We start from the raw sequence: 23,551 nt of genomic DNA on the forward strand, positions 1-23,551 counted from the left end.
ATTCCAACGCAAATGGTAGGTGATAAAGAAATTATCAAATCCGTTGTTAGTTGGAGACTTTGCTCAAAAGTCCAAAAATCCCATCGGGTATCTAAAACAGTTGCTGTCATAATATACTGAGAAGACCAAAAAGACGACCGAATGATGAAAAGCTGGTGAAAGCTACAGAAAGTCGTCAAGTCTACAGTATTTGGGCAAAGCAGCAAGAAAAAGTCAAAAGTAGTGATAGCTATAGCAATAGTAGGTTAAAATAAAAGCAAAACAAATCATTTTGTCATGCTCTCTCCATCTATATAAGGAGAAGACATGTAGTGTAGAAGAGGACTTCACACAACACAAAACACCTCTCTCTTAACATACTAAGCAAGTCCGGTTTGAAACAGATAAAAGCTTCTACTGGGCCCATACGGTTCCTTCTTCGCGAGTATCGTAATTAAAAATATTGCGAGTACAAAGCCAATTTCTCAATTCTAATTATAGAAGAAATACAACAACACGGACAAAATCCGTTTCAGGTTACTTCCTGTACTCTAAAGCTTATAGAAGAATCCATATATATATAAATGAAGGCGGTAGAACCAACCAACTATTTGTATTAATTTGCATATATGTATGACATATATGTATTTGATTGCATAAATTTAATTCAGATGATCTCCTCGATAATTAAAACTGTTCAGGAAGTAACCTGAAACGGATTTTGTCCGTGTTGTTGTATTTCTTCTATAATTAGAATTGAGAAAGTCAATATGTTTTATTGCTGGACTTTTCTATAAGCTAGTGTATTGTGGGAAAAGACAGGAAGAAATCCTTTATAGTTTATAAAGTCACAAGAATCTTTTTTCTCATTTGTTTTGTTCATTGTGATTTTGCAGCAGTGATTTGATGGAGCAGATAACAACTTTGGTCCATCGTCATCCAGATAAACTATCTGTATGCTGTCTAGACAATCTTATTCAGCTTGGCTATTACTCTTATTAGTACTAAACTTCTTAGTGTTCTTGATTTCAATAGGTAAACACCTTTAAAAGTGGAAATAAAGGTTATAATGCAGAGATTACAGTAGTTACATATTGCCAGAGTGGGAGGGAATCTGATGACAGATCAAAGTTTCGGATCCTCCTTGTAAGTTTTCTGCGTACGATTTTTCTTATATAAGAAAATAGGCCCCAGGGAAAAAATGGTAGTGTATCTACGTATTTACGTTTAGTGGATAGATAATCTCAGTTTCTTAGCTGGTTTTTTTGACAGATGATTCCTTGTCTTCCAGAGTTTTGGGCAGCATGGAAGGGAGCTCATTACATCTGAGCTTGCCTTGAGGATGCTGTCAATCTTAAGCGAAGAACAGTTTCTCCCGAACATGGATCCATCTTCCTTAAACATGACTCTCGACAATCTGATCATTAAGGTGACTTTCATTTCTAAATGTGGAGCAGCTCTTTTATAGTATTCATTAAGGTAGCTGCAACATCAATGTTGCGTGTTTGCACCATCATTGTGGATTTGGTTCTATTCTCATAAGCATCTTATTATCATGGGACCAACTAAGAAAACTTCTACTTAAACTTATGCATAAGAGGACCTTCTAAGATGAAGATGCTTTTATCTCTGTACTAATTTTTGACTTCTTCAAAGCTAACATACTACAATATTTGGGCATTCGATATGAGTCTAAGTTTTGTGCACCATACTACAATATTTGTCACTCTCTCCAAAAAACAGAAAGATAAGAAAGTAATAAAAGATGAGGATGCTTTTATCTCATTTTTTGTTCTTGTCCAATTATAGGATTATGAGCCATATGAAGAGAATCCTGGAACTGCTCCTTTTAGTGAGCCTGAAACACAAATTATGCGGAAACTTGCCTTATCATTTGATCCTCACATTTGGGTTAACGTGCACTCTGGAATTTCTTTCATGTTCCCTGTTTCTGATTGTCGAAATGATTTAGAACTCTTAATCTTTTTGCGGTATTACAAAACACTGCTTCACCCTTGAGTGCAGCAATAGTGCAAAATTTCAATCTTGGAAATCACTTGTGGTTTATTAATTTCGATGTGGATGGTTCTGAAAGACAACTAGAAGAAAACAAACAAGAACAAAAAATTGAGAAACAAACTAGGATACCTACGATGCTTTTTATAATAACCAAACATGTGCTTGTAAGCATCTTAGCACTTATGATCACCTTATAAACGTTTAAGAAAGCATAGTTTCATGCTTAGAGTATTTTTCACAGTAAGTTTAAACACCAATACCAATGTAGACGGACCTTTCAATATAACTAATTAATTTGTCATTTAGATTTTAGACACTAATTACCATACAAAATTTCAATAAACCATAACGTAGAGATTGATTTTGTCAATAAAACCTAGAGAATTGTCGATATTCAATTCGTCCCATTTCAATGTTTTTTGTGTGAGGTATGCAGTTGAGTTGATGAGTTGTATCATTTTGGTTTACCGTGTCCTATAAACAACATATAGTCCTATGTATTCATTTTTAACAACAACATTGAAGACAATAACCTTAACAAAGTCATTTTCTTCCTAATTCCTTTTGCTAAAATTCATAATAAAAAAACTCTCCCTAATTTAGGGTTAATATTTGAAATTCCTTCCATTAAATTTCGAATGATAAAGAAAATCATGATAAACAACACCAATCCTCATTAATAACCTTATAAATACCCAACTTCTGTTATCTTTCTTCTTGTAGAGAGAAACAACAACAATGTCGCCAACTTTTGTTACTGTCTTTCTCTCTCTACTAATTTTTTATCTCTTCTTCATTTCATCATTCACTTATGCCCGACTTGATCCCACACCAAATGCCGAAAACTTTATAAACTCACTCAACTTATTTCCTGATCACGATGTTAGCATCGTCAATGATGATTCTTCGATTAATAATGCTTCAAGACTTGTAGAGAAGAGATTCAAGTTCTATACTCGTCCTAACTCAAAACCTTCTATTGAAGACCTTGGTCATTGTGCTAGTTATTATCGCCTTCCACATGCTATAGGTGCAAGGTAATTAAGAAAGTCTCGTTTATTGTATCTACAATAAATGTTTGAGGTTCTTCAATTTATTTTATAAAATATCAATCTAAATATTTCATTACTTTGTTGATTTTTGAAGGATGTTTTATTTTTTCTTTGAATCAAGAAACAATGAGACTGATCCAGTAGTGTTGTCGCTGAGTGGAGGACTTGGAGCCAGTAGTAATATTACATTATTTTATGAAAATGGTCCATTTCATATTACAAAAGACTCATCTCTCATCTGGAATGATTATGGTTGGGATAAGGTATTGTGTTATAATGTTATATTATTGATTTATGAACTAGAGTAAGAACACTATGATTAGCCACGGATCCAATGAAGGCCTAGGGTGGGTTTGTACCCTCAATTTTAGCAAAAAAAAAAAAAAAAATCAAGTATACTACTAAATATCCAAACCCCAAAATAAGCCCTCTTGTTTTTAGTACGAACTTTAGCAGTTTTTTTTGTAAATACTCTAATTTATTATATATATATATATATATATAGAGGATTTCTCACATAAGGGTCTAATGTAAGGGTATAAAATAAGAGTGACTTTTTAATGATGTAGATGAATGAGATGAGAAGTGGAGTCCACGGCTTTGGGTCCCACATATTTCAAATCAATGGTGTAAACGTAGACCCTTATTTTACACCCTTACATTAGACCCTTATGTGAGAATTCCTATATATATATATATATACACACACATGCAGTCTTAGAGACATGGTTGCCCAAACTCCAAAATAAGGCCACTTATTTTTAATACATGTAGTTCTTGTAGCTTTTATGTAAAGATCTTGTTTAGTAGTTTTTTTTTTGTATATATTTAGGTGTCCTATATACAACCTAGATTCACCATAGAAATGTAGATGTCAACCTCTTCATTTGATCGAGTTCAATAGAATGTGTTGCTATTGAACTTTGAGATTGGAACACAGTACTTGGACACCAAAAAGGAGAATTATGAGTGTCGATAAGGGTATTTTTTTTACAAGCGATGTCATGTCCATGAAAACGGGTTTAATGCATCTAGGTCATTGAAAGATACTCTCGTTTGTAATTAGGTCATCCAATTGTAAGCAATTAGGTCATGAGGGTCAATTGGCGGGGGGCTGATGTATCAATTTATTGCCTATGTGGACCAAAAATGACGTGGAATTAAAAAAATATTAACTTTAAAAATAAAAAAGAAAAAAAAAATTCTTCTCTCTTTGTCCCTCTCGTCTTTCCCCCAGCCCCGCCGCCGCCACCACCACCCACTCCTTAGCCACCATATCCCTTTACTTTCTCCCGAGGTCCACCATAGCCATGCCTTTCAGAGCACCACAATCTCTCCAAATGCGGACCCGCCTCACCATAGCCAGCGTCCCCATCGCCATATTTCAGATCTGGACCAAGTAGATTCAACAAAACCCATGATTCATTCCAATAATGGCGAGTTCAAGATTGCTTTGGACTAAACCCAATGGTAAGGCATTTTGGACTTTGTTTCTGGTGGTCTTGAATTTCTAGTATTTTTGGTGAATTTGGTCGGAGAGGGGAAGGAGGGGAGGATGAGAGAGAAAGAGAGAGGATCAAATTTTCCTTTTCTTTTCTTTTTTTTCATTTTTCATTCGGGATCTTGTTTCATTTTTCTTTTCTTTTCTTTTTTTTTTTACTTTTCATAATGCCACTTATCATTTTTACTTTCATTTTAAAATTTATATTATTTTTACATTCCACATGGCATTTCTATTTTAATTTTATTTTAGATTTCAAAATTTTTTTGACATGTTAGCAATTTCTGACAAGAAATTGATCGGAATGAGCTAATTGCTTAAATTTAGAACATTGAGTGACCCAATTTGAAATTTTTATCTTTGCATGACCTAATTGCAAACTGACTTATCTTTGAGTGACATATTTGCACTTAACCCCCATGAAAACTTACAAAATTGGTGTATTCTCTAAACTTTTTTCCTTCATAAAACCACTTTCTCATAAGTTTTTATAGGTTTTATATTTAATAGATATTAGTTTCCCGACCTAGCCATCATTACCGAACCTCCTTAAACGATAAAATGAAAAATATTAAACCCCTCAAAGGAGTCTCTTTCAAATACAGGTCTCAAACATTAAATATGTTGATCAACCTATTAGAATAGGTTTTGGTTTTCAATTGATGATACTGATATAAGACACAATCTAGTTGATGTCACCAATGATTTGTATAACTTTTGCAGGTTCATCTCTTCTCTCATTCTATCTATTTACGAATATTGAATTATCTTTTTTATATTTTTTGCTTAAATATTGATAGGCCTTTTTTGACGAACATCCAAAACTTGTTCAAAATGATTTTTTCATGACTGGACAATCTTTTGCTAAACACTATGCTCCAGCTTTGGCATCTCGTATCCATCAAGAAAATAAAGCCAACCCAAAAATTCATATAAACCTTAAGGTATCTTTTTGCCTCAACCCATAATCTTCACTATTAAACTTGATTTGATTTAACTTGTATCACTTTACAGGGAGTTGCCATTGGTAATGGACTTACAAATCCTAGAGTCCAATACGGGTACCAACTTACGCTCGGCGTTGTGACTTACCAGAAAAAAAAGATTATTTGCATATAAAGAACACAATGCTTCCAAAATGTAAAAGCTGCTGAAGATTCCGGTGAATACAATATCTTACTCCTATTTATGTTTTTTTATTTGTATACGAGTTAATTTGATCATATTATATTGTATGAATCAGGATGTTTATTTTCTTTTCGATAAACAATATAATTTTTGACAGAAAACTCATTATTCGATGAACTAATCATCTTCTATAAAAAGTAAATTCTCATACTGAACTTGAGTAGAAGTTTTTCTTCTTTTGGTTTTTTCATCAGACATGGGTAATGAAACTGATTGCCTCATTGCATTTGATAGTTGTGATGGTATGTTTGGCGAAATCCTCAGAAGAACCAACAATATAAATGTAAGTAATCATTAGACTTTCGTGTCTACCTATACATACTTTTTTTTTGTAAAGATAAATTGCAAGATATCAACATTGATGTCTCTTTGTGATACAGTATTATGATTATAGAAAGCAACGTAATGGCTGCATGAACTATAACTTCTCTCGCTTGGAGAATTTTCTGCATAATCAAGAAGTAAAGGATGCTGTAGGTGTTCTAGACATACCATTTGTTACTGTTGTACTAATTATATACATATAATTACACACCCTTTACATTTTATTTCATGGTTGTTTGAGTAAATTGATGATCGATATTACCTAAGAATTTTATATTTGCACATTGCAGGTGCCTAGGAGCATATCGGACGAGAAGGAGTCAAATCGGATCAAAGATTGAAAAAATGAGAAAATAATACCAGAGGCAAATCCCGATCGATCGGAATTGGATCCCGATCGATCGGAATTGGATCCCGATCGATCGGGCCATGTAAAGTTTAAAAATTTCATATTGTATTTCCGATCGATCGGAACGATCGGAGTTACTATTCACAGCACGCGTAGTTTAGCAAAAAGTTCCGAATTCACGTGTTTTTGAATCAAAACGATCCCAACTTGTTTGGGAAACGACATAAGAGTTTGGGGAAGTATAAAAGGGCATAAAATAGGATTTTGGGGGTATTCTTAGAGCTGAGTTTCATTCTCTACCTTGGAGGCCACCATTGGAGCTTGGAGAAGAAGAGGGTTCACAAAAAGGTTCTCTCTCTCCTTTTTTCTCTTAGTTTTTATGGTTGATTTTCATTGCTTGATGATGTATCTTGACTCTATGAGTGGCTAGATTTCTATTTTTTGAAAACTAAAACAAAAAACGAGAAACAAAAGTGATACCAAACAGACCCTTAATTTCTCTTTTGTTCCTTGCTTTAGTTTAGTTTAAAAACAAAAACCAACCACTCATTCTTTTACCCAATTTACATAATTGTTACTTGTTTGACATTGATTTCTATTGTCAACACATCCCTAGTAGAAACGATAATTTACTCATCTCTATATTATTTGTGCGATTTGTGCACTTGTAATTAAATCTACATCAGTTACATTAAGCTCTAAGGTCTATGAGGCAATGAAGGGAGAATATATGAAAAACTATGATACGGGAATTCCTGCTTTACTTGCAGATGGAATCAAAGTCTTCATCTATGTGGGAGAATTTGATCTCGTATGCCACTATGTTGGTAAGCCTCCGCATGGTCAATTTCATTATTTTTCACGTGTTTATGATTTTATTTTATTTTTTATATTCTGGTCCAATCCCTATGATCCACCTTAAACCGGATTAACCCACTCAATCGGACAACCCAGCTTGGTTTCATTGAATTGGCTGGTTATAAAATTTCTCAAATTAAAATTTTTATTCATTAATTAATGCAATATTAGTTTTTATTTTTAAATACCATTGAGAAATATGCTTTACAAGTCTGCAACTTCGTTGTCTGCTTGTTTTTGGCTCTTTGCCAGTCGCGAACCTCTATTCTCCATTTGAGTAGGAACGATTCTGGGTGATGATTTTTGGTGATGATTTTGGGTGACGATTCTGAGCGACGATTTTGGTTTCTGAGTGACTGTCACGCCCCTTTCTCCTAAGGTATACCGAAGTGTACCTAAACCCATAAGAACGTGACCGGCAGGGGACCCCATCTCCCGAACCAACCCTTAATTCAATATACCTAAATCAATATATAAAACATATAAAATAGTAACAACTCCTGAAATATAACATGGGCATAGTCTCTCCAGAATACCACATATATACACCTATCGAAAACATCGAAGTATCTATACAACAGCGGAAATAAGAAGAATTATCTACCTGAGAATAGACTGAGTAAATAAGTAACATATATACAAATACAAAACCCAAAATCCTCAAAACTTGCTAAAGAAACAACTTGAGGCTACACACCAGCTCATGCGTCCCGCCGCTGACCAGCATCACCTAAATCCGACTCACCTGAAAGGGAAACAAGAAGAGGGGTGAGCCAAGAAGCTCAGTGGGGCATAGAAAGGGAACACCGATATCAAAAAAAATAAGAAATCCAGGAATATGATGCATAATATGCAGCACAATAAATATACAATCATTGACAATTCAACCAAGTAATATGGTAGCCGATAAGGCTATACAGCACCGTAACCACAAACACCAGTCTTCGGTAATCCATAATCCACCCCTGGACCCACCCTAATCCCCGTAGGGTGTCTCCCAGTCCAGGTCCACACCGAAACTGGATGAGGATAGGATATCCCGATAGCATAGCCTACACCAGAGAGCGTCCCCTGTGATGCACCTCACCACAGACGGTCTACAGGTACGTACCCAGTTTATTGTATAATCCATCATAATCCAATATATTGGGCTCCTATATGGGCCCCACAGTGTACCTCAACCACCTCCAATCACCCCACTCCCAAAGACGTACCAACAATGATAATCAACATAAAATACGTATAAATCATACAAATAGGTCGTATTTCCACCCCCGGAAACCGACAGAACCATAATATAATAAGAGTCCGTGAAACCGGAACTCTAGAATCACACGCAAGATACATAGAAAACCCCTACCTGAAAATCAGAAACCGAATACCACGCACGCGTCCCCAATAAACCCCTAACTCTGAAAGTCAACCTACTTCAAATCTCAACCGGGATCACCGTTTACATCGAAAAACACATTATACGAAAATACAGTCAAAATACGTTCGGTCAACTATGGTCAACGGTCAACTGGCAAACCGGATCAAATGGGTCAAAACCGGATGAAATGGATCAAAACCGGGTCAAATGGGTCAAAACTGGGTCAAATGGGTTAAACCGGGTCAAACCAGGTGAAATGGGTCAAAATCGGGTTAACCCGGGTCAAATGGGTCAAACCGGGTTAAACTGGGTTGAACCGATCAACACATCAGTCAACCGAGTCAACTCGGCCGAAACTCATTCAACGTCACCGCCGGCGATCCGGCCACCCAAACCTGCCAAATCTTATATCAAATTGAAGAGCTCGATGAAATGAACTCATAGGTACCTGAATCAATCCAAACCATCGCCGGAATCGTCCGGATCGACCAAAGAAAATTCACGGTGGCCGGAACTTCAATCTCAGATTTCTCCCACACCGGAGCTCCGATCGACGTGATTCAAGTTGGGTTACACTCGTCTCGTCCGTACACTTCTTTTGATACCAGCCTTGACCGTCACCGTCGCCGGAATCATGAAATTTTAGGTTAACCCGTTTTAGAGAGAGAAAGAGGGGAGAGAGAAAATCGTGAGAGAAGAGGGTTTTTTTGCAATTTTGTTTTATTTTTTTTTCTTTAATTTTTCTTTTATACAATATTTTACTTTCAAAAACACCCATCTTTCAAAAACACCCCTAACTAAAATGTTCAAATTAACTTCAAAAATTTATAATAAATCCAATTTAAATCAGATTCGAGTAATTCTTGAGCCAATAATTTTCTTTTTAAATCCCCCATTTGTTAAAAATATTTTCATAGTTTTATCTTGATTTAATTTTTATTCTCCCTAAATCCGGATTCACGATTACCGAGGTTCACTCCACCTCGATCAACGTGTCAAAATACCATAAACAGTGTATAATCGGGTCAGGATATTACAGTGACTATTCTGGGTAGTGACCTCTGTTCCGTCATTGGTGTTTGATTAGTAGCAGGTTATATGTTCCAAAGAAGGCAAGTAGGTAAATAAATGCTTTTGATTAACCATGTTGTAATGCTCTTTTGACAAGGCAAATGAAATTTTTATGGTAATGGTATCGTCAGATGTAACCCGCTTTTTATTTTAACTTTGTGCTATTTTATTTGTAGATTCTTGGTGCCAAGCATTGTTATTCTTTTTGCTGGATTTAGATATCATATAAGGGTGAGAAAGCCAAATGAATGCATGTCTAGAAGAAAATTCTCAGTCGATGGTTAAGGGTATCAATGAACCTGTTGCTTAGGCCACCATTTTTTTTTTGTCAATTTCTATTTGTATCCAGTGACAATTGACAATTTGTGTGGAACTGTACTGTGTATTAGCTGTTAGCCTACTACAAGACAAGAGGCACATTTTTCTTTTCTTTTTTCATATTTTTTTTCTTCTTCATGAGACAGGTAATACCATAATAACATGTTTTAAAAATTGATAAATTTATCAATTATCGGTGACTGTTACCGATTGATCGGTATATCGATCATTGGTATTGTTAGAGAAGTGAAAGGATCTATATTTTTCACTATATCTTGATTGTGTACAACATGCCTTTATATAGGCGTTAGAAAGGAAAAGTAAGAAAAATAATGTCAATAAAGTAAATCAAAGATGTTGATATCTTTGACAAATTCAAAGATTTTGTTGATTTGTCAAAGATATCATTGATATTTTGTAGATATCTTTGACAAATTCAAAGATTTTGTTCATTTGTCAAAGATATCAAAGATTTTGTTGATATCTTTGACATCCCCCCTCAAACTCAAGTTGGTGCAGTAGAAGTAAGCTTGAGTTTGGAAACTAAGTCTCTGAAACGACCTGGCAGGAGTGGCTTGGTGAAAAGATCAGCAGGTTGGTCAAGAGTGGATATTGTCAAAGATAAATTTCAAAGATATCAAAGATTTTGTTGATATCGTTGACAGAATTGAATATAAAGAAACCAACAAACCGAGAAGCCAAAAAAGGAGCAGTCCAGCGACACGCACCAAAACCCAAACACTAAAGGATGGGGATCCAGCTCTGAGAATCGAGGCTACCAAAAAGCAAGAAAAAATCCACATGGGAACCCAAGAGAGCAGACAAAGGAACACCAAGACTGCACGCAGAAATCCGGAATGGGACCAAAGAGGGCAAATAGTAAGATTAACAGCAGCAAAACTCCGAGAAGGGACCCATCTCTAGAGAAGCCTTAAAAACGCAGTAAAAGGACTCCAAGAGAGGACCGAGATCTTAGCACCAAGAGCGATGGTAGAAACAGCAGGGAAAAGCAGCCAGAAACATGGACACCACCATACGGCAGCAGGAGGCCAAAGGAACGAACTGCGAGGAACCATGCTCAAACTGATGAAAAGGCAGAAGAAGCAATTGGGTCTAGCTAGGGGTCCGAGCAAAGGAGTACCCCTGGAAGAGCACGACTAACGGCGGAAGGAGCACCGCCACGGAGGACACCAAAACTCAAGAAAAGAGAAGAACATCTCAAAGGAGACCGCAACCGACTTGGGACGGACCCAAAACCAAGATCCCACCTAAGGAGTGTTGGACCAAGGCTGTAATAATATGTGCTGTATCAATGGTAGTACGTACACTACTCTGGAGTGCCTCAACAGGAGTGGCTCCGATACCATGTTAGAGAAGTGAAAGGATCTATATTTTTCACTATATCTTGATTGTGTACAACATGCCTTTATATAGGCGTTAGAAAGGAAAAGTAAGAAAAATAATGTCAATAAAGTAAATCAAAGATGTTGATATCTTTGACAAATTCAAAGATTTTGTTGATTTGTCAAAGATATCATTGATATTTTGTAGATATCTTTGACAAATTCAAAGATTTTGTTCATTTGTCAAAGATATCAAAGATTTTGTTGATATCTTTGACAGGTATACCGATTCTATCGGTAACGGTAACGGTATCATTTTTTTCATTTACCAAATGGATCGATATGGTAATGGTATTCCGTGTTCGGTAAAGATAACCGTTACTATAATAGTACTAGAAGAAACATGGGTATATGGATTTTAGAAAGAGTTTCGATTTCTTTAAGGGACTTGATTATCAAAATTGAGAACGAAGAGGGTCAATTATGCTGCTTCAAAAAACTTCTTTGATCACTCTGATTTGTCATTTGGGTCTTGGCCACTTTCTTAATATTTAGAGTATATATAAATAATTAAAACTAAAACCTTTTTATACACAAAAAAAAGAAGAAAAACAGACTAAATTCTCCACATATTCTAACTTCTGAAAGACAACTAGAAGAAAACAAACAAGAACAAAAAATTGAGAAACAAACTTGGATACCTACGATGCTTATAATAACCAAACATGTGCTTGTAAGCAGCTTAGCACTTATGATCACTTTATAAACGTTTAAGAAAGCATAGTTTCATGCTTATAGTATTTTTCACAGTAAGTTTAAACACCAATACCAATGTAGACGGACCTTTCAATATAACTAATTAATTTGTCATTTAGATTTTAGACACTAATTACCATACAAAATTTCAATAAACCATAACGTAGAGATCGATTTTGTCAATAAAACCTAGAGAATTATCGATATTCAATTCGTCCCATTTCAATGTTTTTTGTGTGAGGTATGAAGTTGAGTTGATGAGTTGTAACATTTTGGTTTATCGTGTCCTATAAACAACATATAGTCCCATGTATTCATTTTTAACGACAACGTTGAAGACAATAACCTTAACATAGTCATTTTCTTCCTAATTCCTTTTGATTAAATTCATAATAAAAAAACTCTCCCTAATTTAGGGTTAATATTTGAAATTCCTTCCATTAAATTTCGAATGATAAAGAAAATCATGATAAATAACACCAATCATCATTAATAACCTTATAAATACCCAACTTCTGTCATCTTTCTTCTTGTAGAGAGAAACAACAATGTCGCCAACTTCTCTTACTGTCTTTCTCTCTCTACTAATTTTTTATCTCTTCTTCATTTCATCGTTCACATATGCCCGACTTGATCCCACACCAAATACTGAAAGATTTATAAACTCACTCAACTTATTTCCTGATCACGATGTTAGCATCGTCAATGATGATTCTTCGATTAATAATGCTTCAAGACTTGTTGAGAAGAGATTCAAGTTCCCTTCTCTTCCTAACTCAAAACCTTCCATTGAAGACCTTGGTCATTGTGCTGATTATTATCGCCTTCCACATACTATAGGTGCAAGGTAATTAAGAAAGTCTTGTTTGTTGTATCTACAATAAATGTTTGAGGTTCTTCAATTTATTTTATAAAATATCAATCTAAATATTTCATTCCTTTGTTGACTTTTGAAGGATGTTTTATTTTTTCTTTGAATCAAGAAACAATGAGACTGATCCAGTAGTGTTGTGGCTGAGTGGAGGACCTGGAGCCAGTAGTAATATTGCATTATTTTGTGAAAATGGTCCGTTTCATATTACAGAAGACTCATCTCTCGTTTGGAATGATTATGGTTGGGATAAGGTACTGTGTTATAATGTTATATTATTGATTTATGAACTAGAGTAAGAACTAAGATTAGCCACGGATCAAATGAAGGCCTAGGGTGGGTTTGTACCCTCAATTTTGGCAAAAAAAAATAAAATCAAGTATACTACTAAATACCCAAACCCCAAAATAAGCCCTCTTGTTTTTAGTACAAACTTTAGCAGTTTTTTATAAATACTTTATTTAGTATTATATATATATACATGGTTGCCCAAGCTCCAAAAGAAGGCCACTTATTTGTAATACAAGTAGTTCTTGTAGCTTTTATGTAAAGATTTTGTTTAGTAGTTTTTTTTTTTTGTATATATTTAGGTGTCCTATATACAACCTAGATTCACCATAAAAATGTACATGTCAACCTCTTCATTTGAGTTCAATAGAATGTGTTGCTATTGAACTTTGAGATTGGGACACAGTACTTGAACACCAAAAAGGAGAATTATGAGTGTCGATAAGGGTATTTTTTTTACAAGCGATGTCATGTCCATGAAAACTTACAAAATTGGTGTATTCTCTAATTTTTTTCTTCTTCATAAAACCACTTTCTCATAAGTTTTTATAGGTTTTATATTTAACTGATATTAGTTTCCCAACCTAGCCATCATAACCGAACCTCCTTAAATGATAGAATGAAAAATATGAAACCCTCAACGGAGTCTCTTTGATAGAAATTTTTTATAATTTTCTCTTTCAAATACAGGTCTCAAACATTATATATGTTGATCAACCTATCGGAACAGGTTTTAGTTATTCAATTGATGACACTGATATAAGACACAATCTAGTTGATGTCACCAATGATTTGTATAACTTCTTGCAGGTTCATCTCTTCTCTCATTCTATCTATTTTACGAATATTGAATTATATTTTTTCTTAATTTTTTTATATTTTTTCCCTTAAATATTGACAGGACTTTTTTGACAAACATCCAAAACTTGTTCAAAATGATTTTTTCATAACTGGACAATCTTTTGCTGGGCACTATGCTCCAGCTTTGGCATCTCGTATCAATCAAGAAAATAAAGCCAACCCAAAAATTCATATAAACCTTAAGGTATCTTTTTGCCTTAACCCATAATCATTCATATTAAACTTGATTTGAATTAACTCTTATCACTTTAATTTACAGGGAATTGCCATTGGTAATGGACTTACAAATCCTAGACTCCAATATGAAATATTACCATATTACGCTCGACGTTGTAAGTTAATAGAAGAAGAAGATTATTTGCATATAAAGAACACGATGCTTCCAAAATGTATGAAAGCTACTGAAGATTGTGGTGAATACTACCCTCTAACTTCTATTTACGTTTCTTATTTATTTGTATATGCATTTTATCACATTATATTGTATGAATCAGGATGTTTATTTTCTTTTCGATAAACAATATAATTTTTGACAGAAAACTCATTATTCGATGAACTAATTATCTTCTATAAAAAGTAAATTCTCATACTGAACTTGAGTAGGAGTTTTTCTTCTTTTGGTTTTTTCATCAGACATGGGTAATGAAACTGATTGCCTCATTGCATTTGATAGTTGTGATGGTATGTTTGGCGAAATCCTCAGAAGAACCAACAATATAAATGTAAGTAATCATTAGACTTTCGTGTCTACCTATACATATATATATATATATATATATATATATATATATATATATATATATATATATATATATATATATATATTGTAAGGATAAATTGCAAGATATCAACATTGATGTCTCTTTGTGATACAGTATTATGATTATAGAAAGCAACGTAATGGCCGCATGAACTATGACTTCTCTCACTTGGAGAATTTTCTGAATAATCAACTAGTCAAGGATGCTCTAGGTGTACCGGACATACCATTTGTTACATTAAGTTCTAAGGTATATGAGGCAATGAAGGGAGAATATATGAAAAATTATGATACAGGAATTCCTGCTCTACTTGCAGATGGAATTAAAGTCCTTCTCTATGTGGGAGAATTTGATGTCATATGCAACTATGTTGGTAAGCCTCAACGAGTTCTAGTTTATAATTTTTCACGTGTTTATGATTTTATATTTTTATATTCTTGGTAGTATCTTAAAACTCGGGTTCGGTCAGCCGATAGGATCTGTTGAATTGGGTCTTGAATCTCGGTTCGGGTGTCTCAAAAACCCACAATTTTAGTCCAATCCCTATGATCCACCTTAAATCAGATTAACCCACTCAATCGGACAACCTGGTAGGGTTTTGTTGAACCAGTTGGTTATAAAATTTCTCAAATTAAAACTTTTATTCATTAATTATTAGTCAATACAATATTTTCATAATAAATACACTATTAAAGTAAATATAACCTATATTTAATTAATAAAAATTCTCATATGTGCATCTAAATTTGAAACATGTGGGATCCAAAACAGTGAGTCCTATTTGTCATTTCACTTATCCACACATTTAAAAAGTAGTACGTATTTTAAGTGCGCAATTTAGGTGTACATAGAAGAATTCATGATTTAATTAAATTGATAAGTAAAAGTATCTAAATTTGAAATTATCAAATACGGTATACATGGTAAAAATTCATATTACCATATTACTTATGAATTGAAATAAAAAATTTAACTTAAATAAGCAAATCAAATAGGAATTAGATTTAAATTTCACTTAAAGGTTGCCTGATAATCAAAAGGTTTTTCTATGATTGAATTTCAGAATAATTATAACTCAAAAAGTTTTTATATGATTGAAATTTAGAATAATTATAAATCAAAATATTAATTAACAAATTAACTTAAATAAAACACTCAAATAGAAAATCAATTTAAACTTCACTTAATTTTGCCTCATAATCAAAGAGTTTGTATATAATTGATTATAGAATAATTATGGATTCAAATATTAATTAACAAATTAACTTAGATGAGTAACTCAAAAAGAAAAAAAATTAAATTTCGCATCCAACTGGGTCAAAACATGTCCCAATTTTTAAAACACTAAAGGTGTGTTTGGAAATGGTTTTAGTTTTTTGCTTTTAAAAACTGATTTTAAGATTAGACTTTGAAAACAATTTTAAGAAATAAAACTGAAAACAAAATTCATTTGGTAGAGGATTTGACGCAGAGAACGAGGACAGAGGAAAGAGAAAACATGAAAGAATTTTATAAAACATCAAAAAACAGTTTTGATTTTTTAAAAACCAAAAACAGTTTTCAATTTTACAAAATAATTTATGAAAACACCCACCCAAAATAATTTTCAAAGCTAAAACAATTTTCAAAAATAGAAAAATGTTTTGAAAACTCTTACCAAACATACCCTAATACTTGGTATCTTATATTTGAATAGGAAATCTTAAGTGGGTCATTGAAATGGCTTGGCATGGCAAGGAAGAATTTCTAAAACCTCAAAGTCTTGTGTCATTTTCTATTGATGGTATCGAAATGGGAGCGTTGAGAAGTCATGGACCTTTATCGTTCCTGGAGGTTTGTGAATTTTTTTTTATGTATATTTAGATACATATGCTTTTAATATATAATTTAATATGTGTTGTTACTCTCACTATACATTAGGTTCATGGTGCTGGTCATATGGTTCCTATGGATCAACCAAAAACTGCTTTACATATGATTCAAAGATGGATGCATGGGGATCTTAGGTGAAAGCTTTCACCGGAGTATTTTCCTTGATATGGTTTGTTGTGTATTGGCTTCCATGCATTTTAGTTTAAATATGAAGATATTGAGTGTTTGTCACATGATTGAAACTTTTGAAACCACCAAAGACTATTAGTGTCAGGAATAGGAGCTGAATCAAGTACTCTTTGTTTTTAACAAGAGTTTATTTTATCCTGACAACTTAAGCATTGTTGCTTACTGACCGACACCAAAGTGTGTGTGTACTTACCCCAAGTGTAGGGTATCGTCAAGTAATAAAACGGTGAGTCCGGTATCGATCCACGAGGAAGCAATGCAAATTTGAAGTGAATGATATGCAAATGACTAGCTAACACTAATAAACACAATGAATATCAAATAAAAGCAAGTAAAAGAAATGGGCCGAATGACTCGGTAGCATGAGCGATTTTGTAATCAAAGTAAGCACAAATTGGATTTAAAACAATTAATTAAAAACCTAGTCTCTAGTCCGTCCCGGTGGCTACTCGGTTCTCATACTCAAGGTATCATTGCAAACACACACAACCATACACAATGCATTGTGTGATACTATCAATCATGCATATGCAAAGAGAATTGGGATATAAGACTTCAATTCATACATGTAGGCCATCGGGTTTCTTAATCTACGATGAACGCAAAGGGATAAGCACCTAATATTATGGATTAATGTTCCCCCTTGGGGCTCGGCTTGGCTAACACCCTAGTTTTACACTCAAAGATCAATTAACCATAACTCTCCCATGCACATTCCTAAATTAACCCAAAACCCCATCATCAATACACATAATTAATAGCTATGCAATGAAAAACTTAATTAATTAAGGAAATCATGCAATGGGTTTAACAATTCTCAATCGAACACATTAGATGCAATCCCTAGACTAGACAATCCAAGAATACAATCAAATATGTCATTCCCATAGATCCAATCACACAACTATCACGAAATTAAAAGAGAGAAATCGAAGCTACGATTCTTTGAGCATACCTTGAGTAATCGAAACCTTGCACCCACCGTTCGGGACTAGAAACTAGAGAGGGAACTTAGCCACTCATTATAATGAGAATAAACATCAATTTTATAGATAAAAACTAATGTTTACAATCAAGATCACAAGAACTAAGTAAAACCCTAGAGAGAGAAAGAGAGAGAAAAACAATGGAGGCAAGAAGTTGGAGGAGATGAATTATGAGAAGGAAGAAGAAATCTTAGGGTTTTCTCCTCCTTTTACCATTGAAAATACCTAACTACCCTTATACAAACGTTCCCCATTGGTTATATACATGATTTACCCCAAAAGCCCTTGAAATGTTGTGCAGAAAAATTGCAGTTCCGCGGAGGTGTCCGGACAGGTGTCCGGACACTTCATGCGTCCATCAACTTTGAAGCCTCTGTCTCAATTTGTGAAGAAAGCGTCCGGACAGCACTTTAGGTGTCCGGACACCCATTGTCCGGACAGGTGTCCGGACACTTGCTGAATCCCAGCTTCTTCTTTCAGCTCCAAAGGTGCCCAATTCAGTCATTTAAGCCCGATTTCCTGCAAAACCAACGGGAAACATGTATAAGGGTAAAATTACTTTATTTAAACACAAATGCATTACTATAAGCACTAGAACCTCATAATTAGATGATATTAGGACCTCAAAATAGAGGTCCGATCACTTACCCTTCTGATTTCTTATCAAAATAAAATTATGAGAATATAAATGATTACATACTTTTTTAATAAGTAAGCAATGCATTAAAAAAATTAAAATGTACAACATACGAGGGGAAGGTTGGGCATAACTCTAATGGGGCATTTGGTTGATGTTTTAAGAGGGGAATGAGGGTGGGATTAAATATTCTCTTGTTTGGTTGAGTTTTGAAGGGTGGAATCCCAAACTCATTCCATTCTCTAATATCTTTTGTAGAGAATAGCCAAGCTCACCAAAATTATGCGAATGACTATTCTCCACAAGGGAGAATGAGTTTTGATGTGTAAAAGACTTTTTTAGGCTTGTTATAAAATATGATTTTATTTCCTAAAAAGAAAACAATGTAATATGAAAATTGTCCTATTAATATTCTCATACTCATGCTCGCCCTTGATTTTATACCAAACATGATCATGCTCATCCTATACTCATTTCACACTCACCTCACACTTATATCGCCTCATCTTATGCTTGCCTCACACAATTATCAACCAAATGCTCTGTAAATACGTAAGAGTGCAAGAATCATCCTTTGCCGGACAAACGTGAGGTAGAAATTTCATGTAAATGAGTTACTACATGAATATAAAATACCAACAATAAAAGGAAATTAAAAAAAAAAAGATGCAAATAATTAAAAGTTGCGATACCTCTAGTGGCATGAGTGTCTTGCAGATAACTCTGCAGACAATGAGGGAAAAAATTTAGCAAAGAAAAACGAAATGCAAACCAAATCATATCAAAAAAATCATTAGCTAATTAATTGTTTAACAATTCTGCAACAAAGATAGAATCGAAGAATAATAAGGGAAAATGGGAAATCATACGAATGTGAGTACCAAAAAAACTTCAAATAAAGGAAGTGAAGCGGCGACCATGCCAAGGTGATCAAATTGTGTTCCGCGAGTATATAGCAAGCTTAACCCATATGGCGGTGAAGCGAATAGATGAAAATTCCTAAAGAAAGATATCAAATGTTAGAAGAGGGCTCACCAAGCTGTAAGAAACTGCCACCAAAAACCCCTCGCAAATTTGGCAACACCATTGTGAAATGTTAGAGAACAAATAAAGAATAATTAGTGTAATGATAGAAAACAACACGTGTCCAGCAACAATAGAGGCCCAGTTCAAGTTCGGCCAGAGCAACGCTGTCAAATACACGTGTCTTCGACAATCGAAGATCTGGAAGAACGTCGAAGCCGAGAATGACATTACCTTCTCTTCGACCTGAGATTGTCATGGTCTCATTCTTTAATTCTCTGACTCTCGTATTGTATATACATATGTGTACATACTTGGAGTGTTACAGGAAGCGATCTGGGTGACTTGATTCTAACACAAGAAAATATCCTCAACCTATCCGCTGGCATAACAGGTCTAGCCTTTGACACTTAGAGCCACCCCGCATCCCATCATAGAGTAGTGTCAGAAGGGTCAGTGCGAAATCATAGGAAAAGTATGGTTTGTCTCTAACGATAACCTGATAAGGATCTAACGATGAGGGTCCAAACACGTGTCTGGAACATGAGAGTATAAATAACAAAATCATGCCAAGAGAAGTGGATATTCTTCTCCTCCAGGAAATTCCTCGGCTATCTTTTCTTCAAGTGACATTTTCTCATCAACACTCTGTCTTCGACACGATCTTCATCCCTGTCACGCCCCTCTCTCCTAAGGTATACCGAAGTGTACCTACACCCACAAGAACATGACCGGCAGGGGACCCCATCCCCCGAACCAACCCTTAATCCAATATATAAATCTAATAAAACATATAAAGTGATACAACTCCTGAAACATGATGTGGAAACAGTCGCTGCAAAATACCATATATACACCCACCGAAACCATCGGAATATCTATACAACATCGAAAATAAGAAAACATATCTACTCGAGTTCAGACTGAGTAAATAAGTAATATATACAAAATACAATACCCAAAGTCCTCACACTCAGCTAAAGAATAGCTCGAGACTACACACCAGCTCATGCGTCCCGCCGCTGACCGTCGTCACCTCTATCCAACTCACCTAAAAGGGAAATAAGAAGAGGGGTGAGCCAAGAAGCTCAGTACGGCATAGAAAGGGAAAACCAATATCCAAAAATAAGAAATCAAGGAATATGATCCATATATGAAGTACAGTAAATATATAACCATCAATAATCCAACCAAGTAACATGGCAGCCGATAAGGCTATACAGCACCGTAACCACAAACATCGGTCTCCGGTAATCCATAATCCATAATCCACCCCTGGACCCACCCTAATCCCTATAGGGTGTCTCCCAGTCCAGGTCCATACCGAAACTGGATGAGGATCGGATATCCCGATAGCATAGCCTACACCAGAGAGCGTCCCCTATGATGCACCTCACCTCAGACGGTCTACAGGTACATACCCGGTCTATTGTATAATCCATCGTAATCCGATATATTAGGCTCCTATATGGGCCCCACAGTCTACATCAACCACCTCCATGTTTTTAGTACGCACATGAGAATTTATGTATATAAATACCCAAACGGGTTCCAAAATACTCAAACGGGATCCGAAGATGGAGAGGAGGAAAATTGAATGTGTAACGACCCATCTCGAAGGGGTCTGTAGAATTAGCAAAATATCCTCAAACCTATTTAAACCATGTAAAATCCTTCAAAAGTTCATTTATTTAAATCCAAATAAATTCCAACTCCTCTAAAAATATTTAAGACATTAAATAAGTCGTTACAAATAAATAAAGCGTAATTCTTTATAAATCAAATCATGCACTACCCATAGCCACAACTGTATCTGTGGAGAAACCACTCATCCCTTAGGATGCTGGCCGCCATCTATGTACTCACTTGAAAAGTGAAACAAATAATAAAGGTTGAGCTAAATAGCCCAATAGGGGAATAATACCTGATAAGAACCAGGTTATCCATGAAACGGATACTCGGGTGGATCAATCACAACAATCATCACTAATGATAGAAACGAAGGTAGAACAAGTGTATAGAAATTACAATCAACTCAAAAGTTATGCAAGAATAGGCATAAACAATATGAACATGATCATGCCACAATCACAACCTAATATGCATATATATATAAGCATGCAAATAAATATGCACAACACACATCCAATCTGTGAGAATAACACCATAAAACATCGACAATCGATCGACAGCTCATAGCAGTCCGGATTTCTCATCGAAGGGCATGGCGCTCAAATCCATCCATAACTATCAAGGTAGCACACGGCAGTCCAGATTTCTCATCAAAAATCATGGCGCTCAAATAACAAAAAATGGGATAAATCCCAGAAAGTGATCACGTCTCATGGTGGTGTGTCGCAAGCACAACCACCACAAAAACCAACCAACCACAACAAAGCTATCACATCCACCAATACACCAGTCACAATCCAGTCCATCCAACACACAATCAACCATATCACGACGCAAGTATTTGTAATAATTTTTCATGCACCCAAAACCAATTTCCATACAAGTTTAGAAACAATATGTTCTAAAAATATGATGTAGGGTTTTACGAAGAGTCCTAAACAAATCCAAGTATTTTTCTTTCACAATATCCAAAACAGTGCATGCCTAACTACATGCAGAAAGGAAGATAATCAAGCTTTAAGAACTGCGGATAAATGAATAGGCAACAAATAACGATTCAATGAAGTTGGTATCTAACATGCAAGAAAATATATCACAGAATTTTAGAATGCGAAGTATTGGGCACTTGAGGCCAAAAAATGAAAAACCTCTATATGCCATGAAAGAAATCCAAACCAACAACACAAGAAATAAGAACAAAACAAGTCCAATTAGATAAAACAAAATGATAATAATACCTATGTTGGCACCAAATATATGTTGGGCCTAATGGGCTTAGACCATGTACAAAGCTTATAGAGCAGCCTAACCATATGGGCCAAGGTGTAGCATACACAGGCCATACGGCCTATTAGAGTCCAATCACTTAAGGCCCATATTATTGAAGAAGGAAGCCCAATTGATGAGTATAACTGCTCAAACAAAGTTGTGTTGAAAGTGGCCCAAGTAAAGTGGACTAGGTTGTGGTAGTTAGAGGGAGGTGGTCCAGGTGGCAGCACATGAGAGAACTGAGAGAAGTTATTATGAGAAGGTGGTATTAACTTTCAATTGACAGAACATGGAGCAAATCAAGGTTAACTACAGTAAGTCATGGTTTCATGGAGATTTTCGTGCAAAGGAGAGAAAATATAAAAACTGGTAGACAGACAGAGGAAAGACGCAAACAGTCAGCCAGACAAACGAAAACTCAAGCCAAAAGACACTTTCAAGCTTCCGAGCATTCTAACATTCTAATTACTTTCCAAATCCTTGTGAATTTCAAGCAAATATCATGTTGTTCATTCCAAATTCCTTTGTATTTATTCCTTGTCAAGTTTCAATGCCAACAATCGTTGTGTAAATTGTTCTTGGTGTTTATTATTCTTCTTCATTCCAATCTCAACAAAACGCACTCCAGTGGAGTTGGAGAACCTAGAACTATTGAGGTCCCAAGATAGTTCATTCAATTGTCTAGATAGAAGTCTTATTTACATTCAGTGCATTTCATTCAAATTAGTGTAGAAAACTATAGGCCTTGGCGCACCTGCAACTCATTACCACCTTGGGCCACTTTTTGGTGACAACAACCTTTTTTGGCACACCTGGTAGGACCAGAGAAGAAGCATCTGAAAACTACCATGGCACCGCGCACTCGTTTGTCAGGGAAAGATCCAATCACTGGGGAGAATCTGCAAGAGGAAAATCAACTGGTAGAAATAGAAAAGGCTGCCAACGATGGTAGCACTGAAGAAAAGCAAGAGAACATTGAACGACCAGCTGGCTTATCTAATGAAGCCGCCATTTTGTTTGAACATTTGGTCA

The 23,551-nt window shown here is 35.1% G+C and overlaps 1 protein-coding gene and 1 pseudogene across 1 annotated transcript; both read left to right on the forward strand.

Moving 5' to 3' along the window:
* The first annotated feature begins 2,736 nt into the window (after positions 1-2,736).
* LOC120007334 lies at positions 2,737-5,670 on the forward strand (annotated as a pseudogene).
* A 7,008-nt stretch (positions 5,671-12,678) lies between these two features.
* Positions 12,679-16,921, forward strand: LOC120007335 (serine carboxypeptidase-like 48). The gene is made up of 9 exons (XM_038857532.1): positions 12,679-12,977; positions 13,087-13,255; positions 13,980-14,099; positions 14,191-14,334; positions 14,410-14,563; positions 14,784-14,872; positions 15,026-15,284; positions 16,608-16,744; positions 16,832-16,921. Exons 1-9 carry the CDS (start codon positions 12,679-12,681, stop codon positions 16,919-16,921), a joined length of 1,461 nt encoding a protein of 486 aa, XP_038713460.1.
* Positions 16,922-23,551: the final 6,630 nt, after the last annotated feature.

Source organism: Tripterygium wilfordii, chromosome 10 (assembly GCF_013401445.1).
Source record: "Tripterygium wilfordii isolate XIE 37 chromosome 10, ASM1340144v1, whole genome shotgun sequence".
Taxonomy (NCBI): Eukaryota; Viridiplantae; Streptophyta; class Magnoliopsida; order Celastrales; family Celastraceae; genus Tripterygium; species Tripterygium wilfordii.

Coding starts and splice junctions, on each gene's coding strand:
- LOC120007335 (XM_038857532.1), top strand. CDS start 12,679: ATGTCGCCAACTTCTCTTACTGTCTTTCTCTCTCTACTAATTTTTTAT. Junction 12,978..13,086: donor CCACATACTATAGGTGCAAG/GTAATTAAGAAA, acceptor TGACTTTTGAAG/GATGTTTTATTTTTTCTTTG. Junction 15,285..16,607: donor TGTCATATGCAACTATGTTG/GTAAGCCTCAAC, acceptor ATATTTGAATAG/GAAATCTTAAGTGGGTCATT.